At 57.2% G+C, this 24,670-nt stretch overlaps 1 protein-coding gene across 6 annotated transcripts in view; it reads right to left on the reverse strand.

Annotated features, from left to right (window-relative positions):
- Nucleotides 1-24,670, reverse strand: part of CLIP2 (CAP-Gly domain containing linker protein 2) — a 69,133-nt gene that overhangs the window by 19,798 nt on the left and 24,665 nt on the right. For all 6 annotated transcript variants that reach the window (XM_057314775.1, XM_057314777.1, XM_057314778.1 and 3 more), the window contains exons 4-9: nucleotides 17,206-17,768; nucleotides 7,505-7,629; nucleotides 5,803-6,016; nucleotides 4,839-5,036; nucleotides 3,839-3,942; nucleotides 2,324-2,384 (exon numbers count right to left, since the gene is read on the reverse strand). In XM_057314775.1, the coding sequence (XP_057170758.1) occupies nucleotides 2,324-2,384; nucleotides 3,839-3,942; nucleotides 4,839-5,036; nucleotides 5,803-6,016; nucleotides 7,505-7,629; nucleotides 17,206-17,768 (1,265 nt within the window). The remainder of the gene's footprint in view (nucleotides 1-2,323; nucleotides 2,385-3,838; nucleotides 3,943-4,838; nucleotides 5,037-5,802; nucleotides 6,017-7,504; nucleotides 7,630-17,205; nucleotides 17,769-24,670) is intronic.

Below are 24,670 nucleotides of genomic sequence, written 5' to 3' on the forward strand. Positions count from 1 at the left end.
GGAGTAGGACAAGCAGAGAGATGGGGTGACAGCTGGTGGGAGACCAGGAGCTCACAGGAATGCTCTGGGTTTTATTTTTGACTCTGGAGATGGGTGGGTGTGAGCAGAACTTTGGAACCATTTGTGTTCTGGTCGTCATGAATGTGGTCACAGGAAAAACAGCAGCAAGGGGACCCCAGTGCCCCTTGACTGGCTGGCTGTCACTGTCACTGTCTCTCCCAGGCTCTCCTAGTTGGGGCCGAAGGAGCTGGGATGGAGGCCTAATCCAAAACCAGCCAGCTCATTGGCTAGCCTGGGACCAATCGGATTCTCTCCAGAGGACAGAGGTAGGTGATGGTAGGAGGCGGGTGCTGGAGCCTGGCGGGGCCAGGAGGAGGGAGCAAATGTGCCAAGAGTCCAGGAGACACAATCAGAGAGACAGAGGAGAAAGAGAGAGACAGACAGACATGCAGACTGCCCACGAGTCAAGAACAGAGGGAAACCCCTGAGCAGAGAAAGAAGGGGCTTGGCTCCTGATGCTATTTCTTGCGTGGGGTCCTTGAACTGCCGGTGACAGTTCCCTGTAGACGTTCAGTAAACCCCGTTGAGTGAAGTGCACACGAGGGGTCTCTGTCCCTTGCACCCACAGGTGCTTCTTCCAGAAGCCCACCCCAACTCCTGCAAGAGGGCAGCCGCCCAGCCGGAAAGCCAGCCAGAAAGCAGCCACATGACCTGTCACCTTGGCTACGAGGGAAACGTACAAGAGAACATCCTAATTACGCTGGGCTGGGGCTCCTACGTCGGGGTTGTACCCCAACATCCATCCTTAAAGCCCGGGTGGCAAAATCTCCATTAGGGGTAGCTGGCAGCAACTCTACCCAGATCACTCATGTCCCTCCCCTAGCCAGAGTCATCCAGGGACAGGACACCCACAGATACACTTCTGCTGGGCAACGAAGCCATGGGCTCTTAAGGCAGCCCCTTTACAAGATCAGAAACCATAATTTCTAATTTGAGCTCAGAAATGATCTAGTGCAGGGGCGCCTGGCGGGCTTAGTCGGTGCAGTGTGTGACTCTTGATCTCAGGGTTGTGAGTTCGAGCCCCACGCTGGGTGCAGAGATTCCTTAAAAATAAAATCTTAAAAAAAAAAAAAAAGACCTAGTGCAGTGATCCCCAAAGTGTGGCCCCTAGACTGGCATCACCTGGGAACTTGCTAGAAATGCAAATTCTCAGGTCCCACCCAGACCTCCGGAACAGCCACTGCGAGGCTGGGCCCAGCACCGTGTCTGAACACGCCCTCCCGGTGATGGATTCGCAAGTCTGAGAATCACTGGCCTAGTTCAACCTCCTCTTTCGCAGATGAGCAAAGCGAGGCCTGGGGAGGGAAGGGACTGCCCAGAGCCTGTCAGGGCCAGGAGAGCGTGCAGAGGACTGAACTCACTGTCCCCTGCCCCATCCGACAGCTGCAGGAGTCCTCGTCCCTCGTCACCTCCCAGGGAGCTGGGAGGACCACAGCAGCGAGGCATTCCTGCCCACCCAGCTGTGGCCTCATGAGCCCTGAGGTCTTTGCGTGACGTAGTGAGGAGGGCTGGGGGTGGCGGGGGGCCTTCACTAACTGATGGGAGCACCCGTCCCTCAGCTCAGAGAGGGTGGGGGGGGAATGAAGGCTCACCTCTGCGCAGACCCCCCACCCAGGTGTTGTAACTCAGGAGACGCCACAAGTGGTCCTCCTGAGGGCTGTGCTCGGGAGTCAGGAGTCCTGGGTCCTGGTCCCAGGGGCTGCCGCCTCGCTCCCTGACTGGGTGAGTCCCTTTGACTTCCTGCGGCTGTTTTGCCATCTCTAAGCTCTGAGACTCAACAAGAAGCTACTTCCAGCCAACCTGTCATGTGGAATCCAGGACAAATGAAGGACCCAAGGGATACCTTTAGGGCTATTGCCCAACAAAGAAGGGACAGAGGCCACTCATGTCCCTCCCCTAGCCAGAGTCATCCAGGGACAGGACACCCACAGATACACTTCTGCTGGGCCACTATGTTCTCAGGCCTAGTCCTGGGGCAACCCTTGGTCCACCCCACCTGGCTACCAAACAAACGGAAGAATGGCCGCCTGGGGTTCGTGGAGCTCAGCCATTGCCCCCCCACCAGACGAGTCTCTCATGACCTACCCCCGCCCCAGTCTCCCAGGGGCCCCTTCGGGATTTCTCCCTTGACATTCCCCAGTCCCCTCCCAGGGAGGCCAGAGCTGCTGCCTGGTCCTCAGGACCATGTGCCCTGCAAGGGCTGGGCCCGGGGAGGGGGGCACGGAGCTGGGGGGGGTGGGCGGGGCAGTCCTCCGACCATTACCTCCAGGTCTCCCTTGGTGATGGACTCCTCCTCCACTCGGAACTGCAAGTCCTCCACCTTCCTGCAGGGGAAGAGGGGGCTGAGCGGGCTGGGCTCAGGGCCGTGGGCCTCAGCTCAGGGAAGGCAGAGACCAGCTCAGACCACGCCAGAGTCACAGTTTCCAGAGCCTCCTGGAAACCTCTCGCCCTCCCAACTGCTGGCTCCGTGCTCTGCTCAGAGACCACCAGCTTCTCTAAAACGGGGGCATGTCAGGCAACACCCTTCCTCCCTAGGGTGGCTGTGGGACCAGGTAGCAGGATGGGCTTGGAAACTGCGGCTGCGAGAACAGTCTGCCCGGAGGGAGGGAGGGAGCGTGGGTTTCTTTCCCTGCTGACCTCACTCTCATCCCCTCCCCGCAAAATCGGGGGCCAGAGTCCTGGGGCTGCTCCCTGAGGAGGGCCCCCACTGGCCTGCTGCAGGCGTTGGAAGCCACCCTCGGGGAGACACAGTCACCCACCCACATGCCAAGACAGCACCGGGGAGACGCGGGCACAGAACCGCTCACGGAGCTGCCCTTCCCGGGGGGCCTCCTACAGCTCCAGGCATACAGATGGGGACGTGGGGCCGGGAAGGGCAAGAGACCTGCCCAAGGCCACCCAGCAAGCCCAGGGGACTGCACCCAGGCCCTTGGTGAACACGACCCCCAAGACATCTTCAAGTTTTTTTGTTTGTCAGCATCCGGCGTGTTGCCATGGGAACCAGATGTGTGGGCCCCGAAAACTGTCTCAGGCAGATATAAATAAGCCCTTCTCGCTCCTAGTCAGACGGTAACAACAGCCTGGGGCGGGGGCTGAGGCTGGGGGGCTGCCTGAGGCACGGGGGAGGGGAGGGAGCCCCAGAAACCTGGGTGTCGGCTAGGGGGACAGGGAGAGGACCTGGGCCAAGAGAAGCCCCGTCCCCTGTAGGCTCTGTCCCGCAGGTGACCCAGGACCAAGTCAGGCCAGAGGCGCCGCACAGGGGGAACCACAGTCCCCACTGGCCACGGCGGCGGGACAGAAAAACCCGCGTCCTCACCAACAGCCTGGTGGCCTCAGGCAAATCCCCGCCCGCTCTGAGCCTCGGTTTCTTCATCTGTGACATGGGGGCAATAGCCGCCTCCCGGGCTCATGGTAAGATAGAGACAGCACACGGGAGCCCTCAGCCTGGGGCTGACACCTGAAGCAAGGTGTTTCCAGGGGCCTTTCGGAGCTGCTTCTCAGAGCCTCAGCGTCCTGACCCCGCCAAGCTGGGAGCTCTGCACACAACCCAGCCCAACGGGGTGCTCTGAGGATGCAGCTGGCACGAGAGGGGGGCCCCCCACCCTGCGTGCTCCCCTCAGGATGTCCTACATGGGCAAGTCAGGAAGGAGAGCAGCGGACGGAAGTGATGACTACTCAGGCCCGCCAAGATGGGGATCATCACCCCACTTTGCAGATGAGGGGCAGGCCCGCAGAGCTCAAATGTCCCCCAGGCCCAGGGCAGGGGGGGGCGGCGTACCTCCTCTCCTCCTCCAGCTGGTTGGACAGGTCTACCTTCTCCTTCCGCACGCTCTCCACCAGCAGCCGGGCCCGCTGCAGCTTCTCCTCTGCTTCTGTAACATACTGGGCCCCGAGCAAGGGCCAGCCCCGCGTCAGCCTCCTCCTGGGACTGGGGTCCAGGTGGGGGAGGGCTGTGAGAGAGGCAGAGGGGTGCGAGGAGCCAGGCCTGCCACTCCCCTGCCGGCTGGTGGGACACAGACCGTGGTGGGCCTCGCTGTGAGGGAGGAGGGCCCAGCCAGGAACGGCAGAGGCCAGCATCGCCCAGTGGGAACCTCAGGTCCACGTGTCCCCAATGCCCAGTGCCCCAGTGCCTGTCACATCCCTCAACCCCTAACGGCCTAAGACCCACTGTCTTGGGAAGGCCTCTGTCCCAGCACACACGGGCGCCTGGCCTTAACCATCCCAGCACCTGAGGGCGGGCTAAGCCAGGCTTCCGAGGGGGTGGGGACCCAGGAAGGATCCGTCACATAGGAGACAAACATCTCCATCAGGGAAGAGAAGCGAGTGACAGCAGCAGACCCAAGTCAACAGGCGAGGCCTCACTGCCCTGAAACCCAACACCCCGTTCTACTTGAAAGCATGATCTGAAACATGGACGGGTGTAGACCAAAAAATGTGTACGTGAGTATATTTAGACAATGTGAGTAATTGGAAATAACTTGAACCACCGCAGGGGACTGGCCACGTCGGTAAGGACACAGCCCGTGAAAGATGGCCACGCAGCCGCAAAAACAGGCAAGAATTTTCCATGACCTAGAAAATGGTCCCACTCTAGTTAAGTAGGAATAAGCATGAAAGAGCCAGGCTCCAGATCCATCAGGAGGAGGAGGAGAGGTCTTAGGATTCTATGCGTGAGGGCGGCCCGCAGGCTGACCCGGGGCGGGGGGGGGGGGGGGGGGGCGCCGCTGGTGCCCTCTGGATAACCCCCGCCCCAACCCCCACCCCGCCGGCCCAGCCACCTGCTCGTGCTGGGCCTTGAGTAGGGCGATCTCCTTCTCCACTTCGCAGATGTGGCTCGTGGCCTTGGCCACCTCGGCCCGCTCCAGGTCCCGCTCGGCCAGCAGCTGCTCGATGTGCTGCTGCTTCTCCTTTAGCGCCTCTTGCAAGGCCGTCGTGCCCGATATCTTGCGGGCATAGCGCGAGGAGGTCTCCGTGAGCTGCGGGAAGGCGCGGGCGCAGGCCGGACTCAGGGATCTGGGGCACCATCCTGACAGCAGCTCGAGCGCCTCGCCTCCCAGGGGCCTGCTCCTCCCTGCCGGTGCCCTAGACGCTCTCCATTGGGGGGATCGTGACATTCGAGATGCAGGGAACTCCCGGCTCTCAGAGTCACGACCCCTGAGAGTCACAGCACCCGGGCTCAGGTGGACTCCCTCACCTGGGCCCCTTTCTCTGCATGCATCCTAGACTCCCAACCTACACTCAGCTTGCACAGAAGGCCCTGTGCCCAGCAGGGCAGCCTCGCCTTCTCCCCTCACCCAGGGTGCCTGTGGCAACCTTGAACTCCCTGCCCTACACCTGCCTCCCACCCGTATCGCCTGCCCTGTATCCGTAGGCCCCTCCTTAACTCCCAGGAAAGGGGTTAGGCTACTGACAAATAGGTAATATAAAAATAACAAGAAATGTAAAAGGATCAATCTTTCCTAGTAAAAGATATCAACTTTCATCTATATTTTTCTTTCTTAAGTAAGTTCTATGCCCAATGTGGGGACTGAACTAGTGACCCTGAGATCAAGAGTCGCACACACCACTGACTGAGCCGGCTGGGGGTCCCTACGCTTTCACCTTTGTTAAAAAACCCCATGGAGGGATACCTGGAACCAGTTCAAGTCAGGGGAGACCGGGACACCCGGATCCTTCTATCCCTACATACCCCCTGCCCCCCCCCCCCGACACCAGGGTACTCCTCCGCGGCTCCCCCCTCACCAGTCCGCTGCGGCTGGGCCGGCCCCCCACGGAAGAGGCCACAGAGCTGACGGAGCTGATGGAGGAACTGCTGGGGCTGTGGGTCAGTGCCGAGACCCCCATGGCCATGCGCTTGGTCTTCTTGGCCTTGGCCGGGCTGGTGGACGGGAAGCCGATGCGGATTACCTTGTGGATGGGCGCGAAGAGACCAAACTTGGGTGGGCACTGGAAGTACCTGGGGGAGGCAGGAGAGACCCACACCGCTGTCACGGCTCACGGTCCCGAGCTGCCCCTAGCCTCCCCTAGCACAGAGGCTAACACTCTCACCCCATAACCAGTAGATGGGACTCCCAGAAACGGAACACAAGTGAATAGGGCCTGAGATTCTCTGCGGCCATAACAAGACATTGGGCATTTTTAGGAGGGGTCAGGGGTTATAACAGTTACCCAGCACCCACTCTGTGCCGGTCCCTTTATGGGAGTGCTCATTTCTATCCCCCAGCCACTCTATTCTTACCCACATTTCACAGAGGAGGAGATAACAGGCTCAGAGAGGTTAAGGAACTTGCCTGCAGTCACACAGCTGGTTAAATGGCAATGCCAGGACTGAACCCACCAGTCTTCTGGGCTTGGCTCCCACACACCATTCAGAGGCCCCCCCCAGCCCTATCTGCAGCCCCCACTCTCATGACTGCCCCTGGGTCACCCCAGACCCAGGGAACCCTACTGACCACAGAGCTCCCAGCGGGGAGCAACCGAAGCCTGAAGGAGCTGCTGCCCCACCTGCCCCCAAATTCTGAAGGCAGGAGTGAGCTGAAAGAAACACGCATCTTGTGAACAGGAAGGCACAGTGTTGTCATGGGAACTCAGGACTATCTTCTCTCAAAACCTCTCTGGGCATAGATTCCACGGGGGACAGGGCAGCCGGTCCTGTCCAGTTCCTGCCTCGCCTTGAAAGTGCCCCCATCCCGCCTCTCCCTGCAGGAAGAAGGTCTTTGCTAGGACCATGCCCCCCTGCGTAGCAGTCCTTCCTTAAGCCTATGGCAGAAGCAAAAAGCCTGCTTCCCTGCGAGAGCTGGGTGAGGTCTGGCTCCTCCCTGGGGGCTTGGCCTGAACCACAGTGACCCTCCTTTCCAGAGCCGTCACAGCCTCACCTGGGCCGCCTAGCGACAGCCGGTGTGGGCAGTGGGGCCGCCAGGCCTTAGCTTCATGCCCCTCCCAGACACTGCTCACCCAGAACCTCACACCCCGGGCCCAGCCTTGCACCCTCCCAACCCAGCCTTCCCGGCAGCCAGGTCCCTCGAGAGACCTGGAGCCCCGCAGTGACCCCACCCCTGGCTGTAGGGCACTGGACAGTGTCAGATTATTTCCTGTGTCACCCAGGGGGACTCCAGGGACCCCTCCCTCTCGTTTCCACGGCTCCTGCCCCACATAGACACATGTGGCATGGAAGCGGGAACCCAGAACCAACGACTCTCCTAGCACTTGCCTGTGACTCTGCATGACCTTGAGCAATGACCTCTCTGGCCTCTGTTCTCTCATCTGTAAAATGGGGATGCTATTCCTCAGCCAGAAGGAAGGTGGCAGGACCTCCACCGTGACGTCTGGCTCAGCTACCCAGAGCCTCAACACCAGCTTCGTCAGATGCCCCAGCCCCAGCCCCCGCATCTACCCCAGCTGAAGAGGAGCCCCTCCCAGGTGCCCCGGGGGAAGTCCACCATACCTGGTGCCCGCCACCGCCCCATCGTTCTTCCCAAGGGGCTCGTCCAGCTCCACGCCGCACCACTCGCCCTTGGCAAAGTCTGTCTCCCCCACGTACCGCACCACGCCAGTCTTCGTCCCGCCAACCTGTTGGCACAGACAGACTCAGGTCCAGAGGATGCAGTGGGCCGAGGCAGAGACGGGCACATCCCATCTCTCCCTTCCAGTGTGCAAGGGACAGGGAAGGTAGGGGTGAGGAGGAGGAGAAGCCCAAGGGCAGTGGGGAGGGATATCGTCCCATGCAAGAGCTTTGGAGACAGACAGACTTGCACTGAAACTCTGCCACGTACAAGCTGTGTGAGCTTGGGCAAGTTACCTGACCTCTCTGAGCTTCAGCGTCTTCATCTGTATAAAGCATTGTTTTCTTTCTCTCTCCCAGGATTAAGTACTTTTGAGCACTGTCTGCCACATACTAAAGCGTCAATCAACTTTATCTTTTTTTTTTTTAAAGATTTATTTATTTATTTATTCGACAGAGATAGAGACAGCCAGCGAGAGAGGGAACACAAGCAGGGGGAGTGGGAGAGGAAGAAGCAGGCTCCTAGCGGAGGAGCCTGATGTGGGGCTCGATCCCATAACGCCGGGATCACGCCCTGAGCCGAAGGCAGACGCTTAACCGCTGTGCCACCCAGGCGCCCCGACTTTATCTTTAAAAATGGTTTTTGGTGGTTGCCAGGGGCTGGAGGGATGGGGAAATCTGGAGTTGTTTAATGGGAATCGAGTTTGAGTTTTGCAAGATGAAGAAGACCCGTGGATCGGGGGTACAGCAACGTGAATGCACTTAACACTACGGAAAGGTATATTTAAGGATGGTTAGAAGGTCAATTTGAGGGGCGCCTGCGCGGCTCAGTCAGTTAAGCGTCTGCCTTTGGCTCAGGTCATGATCCCGGGATCCTGGAATCAAGCACCACGTCGGGCTCCCTGCTCAGCGGGGAACCTGCTTCTCCCTTTCCCTCTGCCCCAGCTCATGTTCTCTCTCTCTCTCAAATAAATAAATGAAATCTTTAAAAAAAAAAAAAAGTCAATTTTCCGTGTGTTTTGCCATAATTCGAAAAAACCCTCAAAGGACAGGCCAATAAGTGTGACATTCCTCTATATACATAGTGGGCCCCTGAGCAACACAGGTTTGAGCCATGTGGGTCCACTTCCATGGGGATTTTTTGGATAAATACGGTACTCTGAATGTCTTTTCCTTATGACTTTCATACTAACATTTTCTTTCCTCTAGCTTACTTTATTCTAAGAAGACGGTACATAACACACGTAACATACGAAATATGCATTAATCGACTGCTTATGCTATCAATAAGGCTTTCCCATCAACAGTAGGCTATCAGTACTTAGGTTTTTAGGGAGTCAAGAGTTAACACGCGAATTTTCGATTGTGCAGGGGGTTGGCACCCCTCACCCCCTGGAGGTTCAAGAGTCAAATACTTCCAAAGCTTTAAAAAGCCCTAGACGGGCGCCTGGCTGGCTCAGCCAGTTAAGCGTCTGTCTTCAGCTCAGGTTGTGATCCCGGGGTCCTGGGATCGAGCCCCTCATCGGGCTCCCTGCTCAGCGTGGAGTCTGCTTCTCCCTCTGCTCCTCCCCTCAGCTTGTGTGCGCTCTCTTGCGCAAAAATTAATAAATAAATCTTTTTTTTACAAAACAAAAAGCCCTAGAAGTTTCTCTACCTCACTCCAGAAGCAAACATTTCAACTCTCTAAGCTGAATTTTTCGGTGTTGACCTTATTTCTAACACTTACAGTGCTATTTCTTGATTTCTGAATTTTGGGTGACCCCCCCACTTCCCATCAAGGAAGGGGAGGCGTCAGCTCCCCCTTCATCACTGCCTCACGCGTGCGCGCACACACGTCCCAACTCTGCCCCCTTTCCAAGCGGCGTCTCCATTTTGATCGGATTCCGGGTTTACCGTTCTGGAGATTAAGTAAATATTGTTCGTGGCTGAGTATGGGAGGCTGCAGGTGCTTCTCCTTTCCGGCACAAATTCTCCCCTCCAGATAACCACAGACTTTTGTGATCGTTCGCTTGCCTAGCTTTTACGGACTTAAGACGAGTTCCACCCCAAACTTTCTCAATTGGGAAAGGGATGGGGAATTCCATCAAGTTCTTTCTGAAGAAGACCTTTCTGCAGCCACGTGACCCACTGTGAGGCCACCCGCCCCAGGTCTCCCATCACCATCGCCGTGAAGAGTCCCTTCGCCTCTCTCCTGGCTTGGACCCCGCTTCCTGGATCCTAGGTCTTCCAGTTTTCTTGGTTTACTTCCTTATTTTGGCTTACTTACTCTTTTCTCAGTCCACTTCCTTATTTTTAAGAAAAGGTGCAGGAAGAAATAAACTCCTTGAACCTTTGCATTTCGGACATTGTTTTTACGCTAGCCTCGCTTTGGCTCAATCGAGGTCAAAATTCAGGTAACATCAAATTCACCATTTTAACCAGTTTAAAGGGTACAAGTCAGTGGCTTTCAGTTTGCAACCGTCACTGCGATCTGATCCTGGGACATTTTCATCACCCCCAAAAAGAAACCCCGTGCCCAGGAGCAGACCCCCACCCCCAGCTCCTGGCATCTACTCTTGTACTTTCTGTCTCTTTATACTGCCTTATTCCGGGTGTTCTCCATCGATGGAATCACCAGTATGTGACCCTTTGGGTCCAGTTTTCTTCCATTTGCGTAGCGTTTGCAAGGTTCCCCCATGTTTATTAGCATCCGTATCGTTCATCAGCAATATTCCTTTTTATGGCCAAATAAAATTCCAGCGTATGGATGACATCATATTTTGTTTGTCCGTGTATCCACCCATGGACGTTTGGGAGGTCTCCACTTTTCTGGTTGGTGTGAATAAAGTTGCTGGGAACATCCGTATACAAGTTGTTGTGTGAACACTTGCTTCCCCTCGCTCTTGAGTGAGTTTGGCCGGGTCCCTTCCTTTAGGATTTCAAAGCCTCCCATCTTCCAGGGCTGCTGTTGAGACGTTCCAAGTCCATCTGAGTCCCGATCCTTCAGGAGAGCCCATCTGCCCGCTCCGGAGACCTGTAGGACTCGCTCTCTGTCCCAGCGTTACGCAGACACACAGCGAGGTGCGTTGGTGGGAGCCTCTTCCAACCCCTTTCCTGCGCTCCCGAGGGCCCCTCTGACCAAGAAACCCTTGTCCATCCCGGGAAACTTCCCTGCATTCCTTACTTGACTTCCACCCTCCCTTTCCTGGGTTCTCTTTCTAGAACCACTGCATTTGGAAGTTGGACCCGCTGGACAGGTCCTCTGAGAGTTTTATCTTCTCTCCTGTTTCCAGCTGTCTTTTGGTTCTGCTTTCTGGGAAATTTCCTTAAATTCCTCTTCTAAGACTTCTGTGCAGGTTCTTAGATGCGTAATCAGATGTTTTTCATTTCCCAGAGCTCTTCTGTGCACTGAAGCGTCACCCTCATATATTCAGTGGTGTTCTGTTCAGATTTCATGCCTGTGTGACCTTCTCTACTTTCCCAGACGACCGGCCACTGTCCCCCGCAAAGCTTCTGCGTGGCCGCTGAGGAGGGCACGGGCTTGGCAGCCAGAGTTCTAGAAGCAGCCAGCCGGGAAAGGGGCTCAGCCTTCAGGATCCAAATGGTCCTGGAATCCTCCTTTTTATTTTTTATTTATTTTTATTTTTTTTATTTTTTTAAAGATTTTATTTATTTGACAGAGACAGCCAGCGAGAGAGGGAACACAAGCAGGGGGAGTGGGAGAGGAAGAAGCAGGCTCATAGCGGAGGAGCCTGATGTGGGGCTCGATCCCATAACGCCGGGATCACGCCCTGAGCCCAAGGCAGACGCTTAACCGCTGTGCCACCCAGGTGCCCCGAATCCTCCTTTTTAAATCCAGCCTGCCTGGGATTACCCACCCCCGCCGCCGGCCGGCTCAGGAGATGAAGCATCTGTCCGAGGCGTCTGCAGGAGGGACGGTCACTGGGCAGAGTGGGGCACGGATGGGAAGTCGGGGGAGTTTTCAGCCAATTCTCCCGTCTCTGGACCCAACATCAGCCCCATTTCCAGAGGCCACCACGCAGCCGACTCCTGAGCCTCGGCTTGCTGAGGGGAACATTGATTGCTTCTCTGCTTTTCTGGCTGCTGCCTATGGACTTGGCCGCCCTGGGTCTCTGCTGTCATTGTTGCTGTCCCCTCTCTTGTTCTCTTTGTCCTCGAGGCTTTAAAAAAACTCCCTTCCCTGTCGTTCTGGGGCAGGTTCAGGAAAAAGCGAAAGCAAACGCGTGTGTTTATCTGCGGCTTTTGCCTGAAGCTAAAGGCTCCCTCCTCTGATGCCCACTCAGTGGGCCTCCCGTGGACCAGCTCGCGAATCAAATCTCCACTCCACTCCCGCACGGACTGTGTGCCAACCATAACGAAGACACGAATTCTAAACCTCCCAACTCTGTGAGGGGGGCAGCGTTACCCCACTCCCAGATGAAGAGACTGAGGTTCAGAGTGGTCAGTGAGTGGCAGAGCCCGGTGGGCTTTACTCTGCTGCTTCTTCAATCCTGGCTGGGCACAATGACCAGGCCCCACCGTCCTGGACCCTCCCCCCCAAGTGGGGGTCTGTGGCTAGAAGTGCATTACCAACCCCTGGCTGGCCCAGGGAGGCTCTTCTTCACCCTCAGTCCTCAGCAGCCTCTGGACCCCAATCCTTCCCTTGTCCCTCCCTCCTCCTACAGCAGGACAGAGCCAGGCAGGTATCCGCTCAGAGATGGGAGCAAGGGAAGAAACAGTGGAAAGGCTTCCAGAGGGGATGGGTGTGGCGCTGACCCCCCACCCAGGTCAGCACAACCTTGGCCCCGAGGGCCCTGGAGATGCTGCAGTGATCACTCACCAGGACTCCACTCTCCAGACTAAGGATCTGCCTCCTCTCTTTTATTTATTATGTTCTAATCTTTCCTTAGTTTATTTACTTAGTATTTAATTTCCTAAAAAATGAATGGACTTTTCTGTACCGATTTCAGGTTTATAGAAAACGTGACCAGAAAACACAGAACGTTCCCATAATAGCCGCTCGCCTCCTTCCCTCCACTGTCCCCGCTTCTTAACCCCTGGCGTTGGCGTGGTACCTGGGTTACAGCAAGGAGCCAGGACTGACACGTGATTAAGAACCGAAGCCCACAGCTGACATCAGGGTTCAGCGTGGTGGTGGACGTCCTGGGGCTTTTGACAACCGTACGATGACAAGCATCCACCCTCACCGGACCCTCCGGAGCCGCCTCACTGCCCTAAAACCCCTCTGTGCCGCACCTGCTCAACCGCCCTTCCCCCAACCCCTAGCAACCACCGATCTTTCGACCCTCCGAAGTCTGGCTTTTCTAGAATGTCAGTAGTTGGAATCAAAGCACCGTGTGAAGCCTTTTCAGATGCGCTTCTGTCACTGAGCCATCTACATTTAAGGTTCCTACCTGTCTTTCTTTTCATGGCTTGATAGCTCTTATATTTTTTTTTTTTTTGAAGATTTTATTCATTTGAGAGAAAGAGAGAGAACAAGCAAGGTGGGGGGCAGAGGGAGAGGGAGAAGCAGGCTCCTCACTGCGCACGGAGCCCGATGTGGGGTTCAATCCCAGGACCCTGAGCTCATGACCTGAGCCGAAGGCAGACGCTTCACCGACGGAGCCCCCCAGGCGCCCCCTGATAGCTCCTATCTTGACAGCCTCAAAGAACATTTTCTTGTCTGGATGGGGGCAGTTCATTTATCCCCTCACCTACCGCGTGAGAGCTCCTGATGCTGCTAAGAGACCGCCTGGCTCGCAGCCACCCGGCCCCAGCCTCCGAGCCCCAGCCTCCCGAGGGAGGAGTCCCAGCCCTCCTCCACCTCCTGTGGGTTGTCAGGGCCCAGAGTCCCTGCCGGCCTGGGCCAAGCACCCGCTAGGTCCGGGGTCTCACGGAGCCATGGTGGGGGGGCAGGCTGAGTTCATCTGTTTCTCAGGGACTTTCCTCTGAGGAAGTCAAAACTGGTGACTCACTTAAAACGCCCGCTTCTGCCACTGATCAGGGTGAGAGGACAGGGCCCCAGAGCCGTCCAGTTCTGCCGTCAGGACGTGGGGGCAAGATGGCCCCCCTCGCAGGGCTGCTGATGGTACAGCAAGGGGCTCATGGGAGTGGCACCTGCCAGGGTGCCGGCGGGGGGGGGGTGCAGAAGCAGGGATGGGGGTGCTGGCAGGAAGAAGGCTGGCCGGGGAGATGGGGGGCTCTTGGGGAGTGGAGGGGACAGAGGTGGTCCTCTCTGACAGCGTCCACGGCTGCCGAGCTGAACAACAGCCAGTGAGTGGAAGTTGGGGTTCACCTAGGTTGTGGAACCCCAACATGGTGCTCCTGGTGCCTCACTGGCTCAGGACCACCCACGGGGCCCTGAGTCATTCAACCAACAGGTACGTTCCAGTGCCTTCCTGGCACCAGGCTCTGTCGTAGGCACTGGGGATACAGCCATGTGGGGCTCCCGGCCGTGGCAGGAAATAAGCGGTGGGGGAGGAAGTGAATTAATGCTCTGAACCCAGGTGGTTGGCAGAGGTTAGGCCTCTATCTCGGGGCAGAGCCCATGGTGCAGAGCCTAGCGGAAGGGGGACAGCGAGCTGTGGGAAGCCCTGGGGGACACTGTCCCCGGCGCAGGAACCAGCCTGGGACACCGGAGGAAAGGAGAGTAGGCAGGTGCAGCTGGGGGCCCGGCCAGAATGGAGGGAGGGAAACCGGGTCATCCGACGGTGGGCAGGTGGGTCACAAGGGGCTGGGGGCCACGGGAAAGCAGGTGGATTATATCCTAGGTGAGATGGGCGCCTCTGGGGTGCTGGGACCTGGGGGGGAGTGCAGGGAGACCAAGGAGGTCTTAACTAGTACATGGACCTCAGGAGGCAGCACTGAGGCCCCAGGGAAACCAGGATCCATAGGTACCTTTGAAAAGCAGTGCGACTTAATGAACGTACATACCGCTCATGCCTTTGACCCAGTTCAGAAGCAGGTGTGAAGCTAACTGCTTCTACACTCGCCGCTTCCAAGTCCCCGGGAAAGACCCTGATAATGTATTTACAGGATCACACGAGTTAGAAAATTTGCAAAGCAGTATTTTGGGGGGTATTGTTTTTCCTAGAGTTCCTGTCCTCAAATAAGTTCCGGCCTCTGTAGTCACCCACATCCAGCATATGATTTTTTAGAGGGCGGGGCAGGGACAGGAAGGTGAAGTAGCAGGTGTTTATAGCAGGCACAGGGGAGAAGCAGCAAGGTCAGGGGTCGGTCAAGGCAGCTGGATCCTGGCAGTGAGCTGGGGAATGGGCTACAGGACTAACCCTAGAGAAGCTGCAGACTAGAGTGGGATGGGGGGGGCACATGGGGCTCCACTCTCTTGGCAGAAACAAACCCCATGTTCAAGTTCTTTTCCCCCACCCAGAATCCAAGGATATCCTGTTTCTAGGGCAGTCACAGTTATAAGTATAAATAGAGGAATGAATGGTCTATCACCTCCTGGCTGTGTGATCCAGGGCTGAGCTCAGTTTTCTCATCTGTAAAATGGGAGGATAATTCCCATCTTCTAAGGCAGCAGGCAGGACCCAAAAGGACTAGGTCCAGAAAGTGCTGGACACAGGGCCCAGGGTGAGGGACGCCCTCAAGAAAGCAGTGGGAAGTCAACAGGGCCCGTCTGCTCTGGCTGCTGCCAGCCCTGCTGATGGGCTAGGGCCTGGCGGACCCTTCTAGAGCAATGCCCACGTCGTGCAGGCTTGGATGACCCCTGTCCTGCCCTGCACATCCAGTTCCCACTCCCTGAAGGGGGAGCAGGTGCAAAGGGAATTCCAGACAGGATCAAACTGGGGTTCAACCTCCCTGCTCCCCCAGCCCGGTGACCAACCAGAGCTAGCCAATAACCCCCTGAGCCTCTGCTTCCTCCTCCAAAGAGGTCACAGACCACACCCAGGGCACTCACATGACACTAACCAGACCCTGAGAGTCCAGCCTCCCCTGTCCCACAGCAGCTCCCGGACCCTCCCCTTCTCCACTCCTGCCCTCTCCCATCCTGTCCCCAGGAAGCAGCAAGATGAGCTTAAAGCACGGATCTGCTCACGCTGCTGCACAGAGCAAACCCCCTCCACCCCGGGCCCAGCTCTGCAGGGTCCGCACGCACCAGCCTCATGGGCACCGTCCTTCCCCAGCTCCCTTGCTGCCGGCTCAGCCCTCCCTACGCTTCTGTTTCTCTAGTCCATCCCCTGCATCTCTGTCCTAACACAGGGCCTTGGGGATGCCCACCACCAGGTCAAGCGTCCGTGAGGGGCTCTCAGAGCCCTGTGATTCCTCATGGCGCTTACCCAGACCCATAAGGAAACACTGATGTCTGCAATCACACGGATCACATTCTCTATCCCCTGATGGACCGCAAGCTGCTGGAGGTTGGGGGCCAGGTCTGGCCTCGCTCCCCACCAGGGGCGGGGGGCAGACCCCAGACAGATCACAGGGTAGAGCAACTCAGGAAGGCGGGCTTCGGGTTCTGGTTTGCATCTTAGCCAAGTTGCTACACAAGTTCTTGAACTTCTCTGAGCCTCAGTTTCTCCATCCACAAAGTGGGGATAAAATTATATCACAGTGTGGGCTTGAGGATTCAACAAGGCAATGGGCATAAACATTTCCTCTCGTCCCCCTGCCCCAGCCCAAATGCTCTTCCCAGGAGCCTCAAGGGGAACCTCGGCCTTACATGAGGTTCTCGGGGGGGAGAGGGGGAGAATCCCAGGCAGCATACCCTCCTGCGGTCCCCACAATGGGACCCCGGAGCCCTGCAATCCTTTCCCCACTCAGCCTTGGAGCTCTAGCCATGTGGTCACCGCTGTCCCCCAGGAAGATTCGCTGACAAACACAGGGACCTCTCCCCCCAGCTGACTAACCGCCACTGGCTCCTCACCCCAGCCCACTGACCCCCTTCTGAGACTGTCCCATGCGTTATTCTCTCCTTCCCAACACTGTGGTTCTGGGGGGGGGCCACCCTAGACAAGACCCCGTCCTGTCGTCCCGTTGCCACCCCGAGCCCAGGCCGGGCACAGCAGGTGACAGGGAAGCACCGCCTCATTCAGACTCGGGAAGGATGGATCTAGGCTCATAAGGATTTGGGGGCCACTGCCCCCTTCCAACCTGGCCCCAACACCAGGGACCACCAGAGGGAGGGGCCCCTGGCAGGAAGACTCGGCTGGCGGTCCCTTTGGCTCCGGTGACCCAGTTGTCTCCCCCACAACAATAGTGATCGCTGTGTCACAGCTGATTAGGTGTCTGAAGCCCCCGACGCTGGGCCGGGGATCTTGAGAACTCTGGTTCTCAGCCATTTCCAGCATAGGCCTGGCCCATCCACGCTAGTGGGAGGATATCAGTGGAGCATTATCAGCAAGAGCTAACATTCAAGGAGCACTTCCTAAGCATCCAGCACGGTCTAGAGGCATGACGTGGATTCACGCATTTCAACCCATTTTATAATTGGGAAGACTGGGGCCCAGAGAGGTTAAGACACTTGCCTAGGATCAACAGCACCAGTCTCCAAAGCTCACTTTACTTGCGTCCCAGGTCACTCTGTGGTTCTGGTGAGGACTGGGCGCCCCAGCCTGGGCCCCACCCGAGCCCCCCCCCAGTCCCCACCCCCACCCCCGGTCCCAACCGCAGGGAAGGCGGCGCGGCAGGGCGCAGGAACTCACCAGCACGCGGTCTCCCAGGCGCAGGTCCTTGTCGCCGCGCTTCACGGAGCCGCTGTCCGAGAGGTTGGAGCCCGACTCGTTGCCGGTCTTGACCGAGCTGTTGAGGACGCTCTCGCGCAGCGGGATGACCCGGCTGCTGAGCGGCGGCGTGGCCGTGCCCGAGTGCAGCGACAGGTTCTGCGCGGTGAGCGACTCCACCGAGTGCGCGTCGCTGCCCGAGCCCTCGGCCGTGGGCTGCCGGGTGAGCTTGGAGGGCCGCGTGAAGATGCCCTGCAGGGCCGGGCACTCGAAGTAGCGCACGCCGCCCACCGCGCCGTCGTTCTTGCCCACCGGCTCGTCCAGCACCACGCCGGCCCACTGGCCCGGCGCGAACTGCGTCTCGCCCAGGTACTGCACCACGCCGGGCTTCACGCCGTTCACCCACACCCGCTCGCCCACCGCGAAGTCCCCCAGGAAGTCATCGCCCACCTCGGCCGCCTTGGGGCCCGGCTTCTCGGCAGCGGCGGGGGCGGGGGCGGCGGCGGGGGTGACCGGGCCCGAGGCCTGCTTGTGCAGGGGGGAGCCTGCGGGCGGGAGAGAGGCAGCGGTCAGGGCCCCCGTGCGCGCAGAGTCGGGGCCGGAAGGTGCCCGCGCCAGTTCGCTGGTGGGGAAACTGAGGCAGGCGCGGCAGGCCGTGGGGCCTTAGGCGACCTGAGGCCTATCCCTGTCTCCCAACCCCTCCTGGCAGGTTCCAAGGATTCAAAATCTCAGCAAAGTGCCTCCTTGAGAGCAACTCCTTTCACTGCTCAGGGTCACTCAAGATGGAGGGCCGTGAATGAACCCATTCTGGAGGGTTCCAAGCTGCCACCTCCCCATCCCCCGGTGGGCTCCAGCCCCTGGCTGTTAACCTGAGACCTGCCTCGACCCCAGGGGGGATTCAGATCTTGTGAGTGGGCTCTGTGTCTCCCCCACCCTTCCACCCCAGTCAGCTCCGGGCCCCACAAAAGGCTCTCAGACTGTTCCTGGACAGCTGGTGACAACCACAGGCACCTCAGGGGAAGGAAGGGGCCAGAAAACCGTCTTGCTCCACTCCAGAGTCTTCCCTTCCCGAGCTACAGCTGCATAGAGCAGGAAACGGGAAGAGGCGCGTGGGAGGCAAGCCCTTCGCTGCCCACATTCCTGGGGCTGAGCTCTAGGCTCTCTGGGCTGAGGGGTGCCCTGGCCCAGCCCCTCTTTAGAGGAAGCATGACCCTGAGGCTTAGAGAAGCAACAGCCTTACTCAAGGCCACATAGCAGAAGTGGGACTCAAACCCAGGCAGGGAAGAGACCTGCCTCTCAGGCTCTGATGGGCTACAGAGAAGCAAGTGGGAGGAAGGGAAGCAACAGCTCGAGGTCACTCTTAAAAGACAAAGCAGGGCCTGAACTCACTGCTTTGTGTGTACCTGGCTCTTGGGCCCCACGGCAGGGGGAGGGGGGGCCTCCTGTGCAATGGGGCTCAGAAAACCCACCCATTTGTACCGTGAGGTCTGGACGCTGCCCCCCCCGCCCCGACTTCCCACCAGATGCAGCATCAGACAGAGAAGGCCCCATCCTTCTCGACTCCAGAGGCTGAAGCGTGTGTGAAGCAGAGATGGGGACAGGAGGCAAGCAGATGCTGCCACACCCCCAACAGAGCTGCTTATGATTCTAGTCCCTCTCAGCGGCCCGTGGAGGGGCCGCAGGGCGGAGGCTCCCACCAGCATCTTCCTTTCGGCCAAGGCCAAGAAGCCCAGGCCTGGCAGAATGCTGTATCAAGACGAGAAGCCAGAGCTCCTGGGGGCTGGAGAAGCCACACAACTCCAAGCACAAGCCGGACAGATGAGACCGAGCACAGGGGCTCTCTCTCTGGGACCCTGGGACCCAGGCAGCGGCACTGGGGAAGCATGTGGCACCCAGGGCCTTGGCAGCCAGGATGGGGGGTCCTGACCAAGGGGATCTCTCAACTGTGAGCTGGGCTCTTGGGAGATCAACGGGCTCAGCTGCCGAACTTGACTGACATCCACAGTGAGCATAGCCGTTCACTGATGCGCTAAGAGGGGACATACAGTAGCCTAGTCCCCCCGGGACTCCTCCTCGCCTGCACCTCGGTTCTGGGGCTGTTCTCAGTGCCTGGCCCGCACAAGCACACGGTGAGCGCCGCCTGCTGTTATCTTGATGAGAATGATTTATACGAAGACTTAAGAATTTAAAGAAAAACGATCACAAAGGGACCCAGGAGGCAGAAGAACGGCTTCCAGGCAGGTTCCGGGGACCCTGGGCAAGGGTGGCTGAGCCCTCCGCAGGTGGCATAAACCACGGAAAGTCATCGTCAGCTCACAGACCTTGTCCTGCTGGTCCCCTGTGCCTGGGCTGAGCTCCTGGGGGGGGCCCCAGTCCTGATTTAGGATAATCCTGTATTACAAGGAGCCTCTGCAGGGATCCGGGAACCCCGTCCACCCCCCGCAGATGAGGCGGGCACCTTCCTTAGGAAAAGCTGCTCTGAACAGCAGCGTTAGGTGGAGGAAGCCACAAAGTGGAATATGGCCCAGCCCGCGCCCCCCTCGTAACGCTGCCCAAGCAGCCGTGGGGTCCATCGGCAGGGAGCCAACGCTGTAGTCATTAAGATCGCAGCTACCATCTATGAAACGCCGCTGGCCCAGCCCTCGAGGGGCTGGACGCTTTCTCTAGATTATATTCTTATCGAGCAGATTAGGAAGCAGAGGTCATGACTCTTGTCCAAAGATGCCCAGGCAGGAGTTGGGCCCAGCTGGTCTGGCTCAGGGCCTCCCGCCCTTGCCAGCCCCCCTATATGCTCGCGTGCGTGGCATGTGCCCTTCCCATATCCGTTTCTAGAACACTTCTCTGTGCCCCGGGGCTCCGTGATGTCCACGAACTGACCTGGGCAGCTGTGACTCAGGTTAGCGCCCGTGCCTACGTGGCCTCTTTGCTTGGAGCAAAGAGGGGGATCCCAGGTCGAGGGGGCCCCAGCGTGGCTATTCTTGGCGCGAAGCTGCCCGCCCAGCTGTCCTCCTCCCCAGCTGTCCCGAGCCAGGCAGACCCTCAGGTAATCTTTCTTCCCCGCCCCGCCCCTTCCAGGGTCATGGGCCCAAAGACCAGTTGTTCCAACAGCTGCTCAAATCCAGGTCCCAAGCCTGTGGCGACCCCGCCTGGGGGGGGGAGGGTTCCCTTCATTTTTCCTCTTTGGTGCCGTCGGCTGCCCCAGCCTCACGGGGACAAACCCTCATCAAATCCCCGACTCGCGCTGGGAAGCTTCCAGAGGCCTGGGCTCGGGAAGGCAAGGAAAACCGGGACAGAGCCCCCTTCCCTCCAGGGAGCCATGAGGAACGGCTGGGCCGGGCCTGGCCAAGCCCCTTCCCCTATCTGGGCCTGTCTCCCCAAAGCACCACAAAGGGCTAAGGCAGAAACAGCCAGGACCTGATGGTCTCCCGTCCCACCTGTTCTCCCAGAGCTATCAGACCTGGCTGGCATCCCCCAGGGCTCTGAGGCTCCTCCCTCAGAGCCCTGCACGGAGCAGCAGAAAGCAAAGGGCAGCAAGAAACTTAACCCCCTCCTGAGCACTTCCCCAGACTCCAGAGTCCCTTCCCCAGACTCCAGGCACAAGGGAATTTACTGCCGGTTTCAAGTTCAAAGCAGGACTTACTTTGAAGAAAAAGGCTGAGGGGCCTGGTGTGGGGTGGCGGCAGCTGGCGGCCTGCTGCAGTGGAGGGGGAGGCCGTCAGGGGTGCCTGGAGGAGAACGTACCTGCCCTTCCTCCTCCTGCACAGGCTTGGGTCCCACCCTGCCCTGGGAGGCGGGGATGGGCCTTGCCCATGCCTGCCGAATCTCAGTTTCCAGGGAGCGCGTTCTCTGAGCACCCAGGGTCAGACACTGGGGACCACAGCACCGCCAAACGGGGTCCTGGCAAGGGGGGTGGGGTGCAGATAACAACTCAGCTGTCCACATCCCTGACGGGGAGGAACCTAGATCCACGGGGGCCTGGGGCTGGAGAGAGAAGGCTCGCCTCCCAGAACCTCTGCCCTGACAGTCAGTCACACAGCTCACTCCTCACCTCCTCATAGAAGCCTTCCCTGACTGCTTCTCCTAAAAGCCAGCCCACCTGCATCGCCCTCCACCCCCTTCATCCTTCCAGATATTTATCCCGTATTTCGCCATGTATGCCTGCCCCCCGTACTTGAACAGATGCTCAGGAGGGCCCTGTTTCCACTCGAGCCCCCAGGCTGGCAGGCCCTTGATGCAGGCTGCCTGCTCAGAGCTGGTCCTGCTGCCAGAAGGCGGGGCCACCCGGGCTCTGTGCTGGGGTACGGATTCCTCACACCCCCGAGCAGCAGAGCATCGTTCCCATTCCTTCTGTCAAGGACCGAGGCTCACTCCAGGTTCACCTGGTCTCCCCCCACCCTAACCTTTGTACCTCCCTGAGCCCACTGTTTGCCCCAGGTTTCTATAGAAAAGCTAAGAACGTTCATCTCCTTTTAGAAGCAAACCTCTACCCCCCTTTGGTCTCCCCAGGGACCCGCCTCCCACTACCTCTAGCCTCTGTCCCCTCACTGGCTCACCACACGTGCCACGAACACCCCCCAGCCCACAAAGTCACAGCTTCCCCCACCGACACCCCTCCTGCGGTCACCCACTGTCCTTCCCAGCCAACTAGCTTTTCTCCTTCTATTTAAATGTTTAGACTACACAGATGATTCGTGTCCACTGCAGAAAAATCAGAAGGCGGAGTTACTGATGTATTTAAAAAACGAAAGCGCCTATAGCTCGACCATACAAACACAGTTACCGTTAATATCTCCCAGTATGTTTCTCCAGACTCTACCCCGTGCGTGGACGTTGCATACACAGACTGCGTACTTAAAAAAAAAACAAAACCAAAAGCGTGCGGGGCCGTATTTAGACACTACTCGGTCCTTTGCTCTTCTGGCTGTAGGTATTTTTCCATCCAGCTGCGTCTCGAAGGAAGTGGCTCCATCCACCAGCAGCGAGACTCTGCTTCCCTGCCCCCATGATGGGACTCCTCTCTGTCTCCTCACCCCCTGGCCACCCTGGTAGTCCTGTGTTCCAGCCAGTGGGGTGCTGGTAAAGGCTTACCAATGAGCTCTCCAGGGGAAAAATAATAACCCTGATCCGTAGCGTCTGCCGATTTCCCTAAATTGCCCCACCATGGTCAATTTCAAGCTACCAGCGTTGTGTCCCACTGAACACGGAGCTGGAAAGAGATTATACAGTGTTTCCACCGTACAGCAGTAACCTCAAAAACACAGACACTATAAAACCCTACTAGTAGTAAAACAGTAATATTTGCCAGTAGTAAAATGGTGGTATAAACACCACTAGAAGTACGATTAGAAGTCGTGAGTTTTGAGTACGTATTACCTATGTTTTTAATAGAATTTATTTAATCGCAAGTTGATACGATCCAGTTTTTTAGGTAAAGGCTGTGTTTAACATCTGGCTTGTAAAATTCCTGACAATTTCACCACAGGTTCCCGGGAGCGGGAGTGGGCCTGGGCCAGTGCCCGCACACGGCTGGTCCCAGTCCAGCCCAAACCCTGCACAGGCGGCCAGTCTAAGACCCATCAGAATTCTCAACAGACCCCCTGAATGACAGACAGGAAAGAAGACGGAGAACCACCAAGTCTCTGACCGTCTCCAGTGCAGGGAAGGGGAGGGCAGGGGCGAGAGGCAGGAGGAATGTCCTCCTTCTGTGGTCAGTACCTGGGGAGCCCTGATCTACACTGTGTGCCCCCCACAATCTAACCCACTTCTGCACCTTGAGCTCCTGCTTATATGCTGCCCCGTCCCTGCTGTTTCAAAGACACTAATACACTCTCCTTGCAAAAGATCCAAGTGACAGAGGAAGACGCAGAAGTTGGGTCCCCATTGTCTTCTCCAGTCCTGATCCCGTCCCTGGCCGCCAGACCTGCCCTTCCAGCAGCTGCCTCCTCCTGGATGTCCCCTAGGACCTCACACTTGACGGTCTAGACCACAGTGACCCCCTCCAAGAGCTCCTCCTCTGTACTCCCCAACAGGAGAGTGCATCCCCCCAACATCCATTTACTCAGACCACAAATCCTCATTATTCCTTCCCCCTCACCGTGGCCCCCAATTCAGTTAATCATCAGATCTAGGAATTCCACAGGAGAAATAACTCTGAAATGCACATCTCTCTACGGTCCCAGAGGCCCCTCCGGATAGCAGGCCCATGAGATTTCACACCACCTGCCACAGCAGCAGACAGAAGGGTCTCTCCCAGCCTCCAGCACCCCCTGCCCTGCTTCACCCCCCTCCAGAGACATCCGGGAGCCCCTCTAAACACAAACCCACTCACATCATCACTCCCCACTTGGGTCATTTCAACTCTAGACAGGGAACTCTCTAGGTTAACCTCGGACTTTTTTAACAAGCCTGTGTTACTTTGGTTAAAAAATGTCATAAAAATGAAGTACAAATAAATAAAATCTTTAAAAAAAAAAAAAGAAAAGAAATACAATAGGGGCACCTGGGTGGCTTAGTTGGTTAAGCGTCTGCCTTCAACTCGGGTCATGATCCCCAGCGTCCTGGGATCGAGTCCCACATCGGGCTACCTGCTCCGTGGAGAGCCTGCTTCTCCCTCTCCCTCTGCCTGTCCCTCCCCCTGCTTATACTCTCACATGCTCTAAGAAATAAATAAAATCTTAAAAAAAAATACGTCTTCAATAAGAAAAAACTAAATAGGGAATGTAATCTTTGGTCCATTTCCCAAAGAAATAGTTTAGACAGAAAAAAACTGACTCACTGTCATACCATTCACAAAACAAACAACAAAAAACCCCTGGGGGGGTGTGGCTGGCTCAATCAATAGAGAGGGTGACTCTTGATCTTGGGCTTGTGAGTTCAAGCCCCATGTTGCGTGTAAAGATTACTTAAAATAAAAAAATCTTAAAAAAAAAACAAAACCCTGAATCTAAGTGTCCCCAAATAGGGAAGCATTATATAAATTAGGGTCAAGTCTTTCAGATTCATAAGCAACTTTTTTTTTAAGATTTTATTTTTTTTAATTAATCTCTACACCCAACATGGGGCTCGAACTCACAACCCCAAGATCAAGAGTCGCACGCTCTACTGCCGGAGCCAGCCAGGCGCCCCCTAAGCAACTTCAAAATAATTCTTCCAGATTATATGGAAAGGTGTTTCTGATGCGATATTTGGTCAGAAAGCAGGGCTCTGTGTCCCAACACAGAGCACATGGACACAGATTCCTGGAGGCGGGGAACATGATAAAAAGCTATCAATTTTACTAAAACACAAGAGGGGCCTTTCAGGGACTCACAGTGACAAAATGCTCTAAACTGAGGAGTGTAATGAGGTCTGCCCTCTGTCCCTGAAGGCCAGAGGGAAAAAAGTGAGCCTATGCTAAGACCCAGTCCCCTCAAGGAAGCAAGCAGTTCCTTAAATGTTCCACAGAACA

The sequence above is a fragment of the Ursus arctos genome, unplaced genomic scaffold (genome assembly GCF_023065955.2).
Source record: "Ursus arctos isolate Adak ecotype North America unplaced genomic scaffold, UrsArc2.0 scaffold_2, whole genome shotgun sequence".
Classification (NCBI taxonomy): domain Eukaryota; kingdom Metazoa; phylum Chordata; class Mammalia; order Carnivora; family Ursidae; genus Ursus; species Ursus arctos.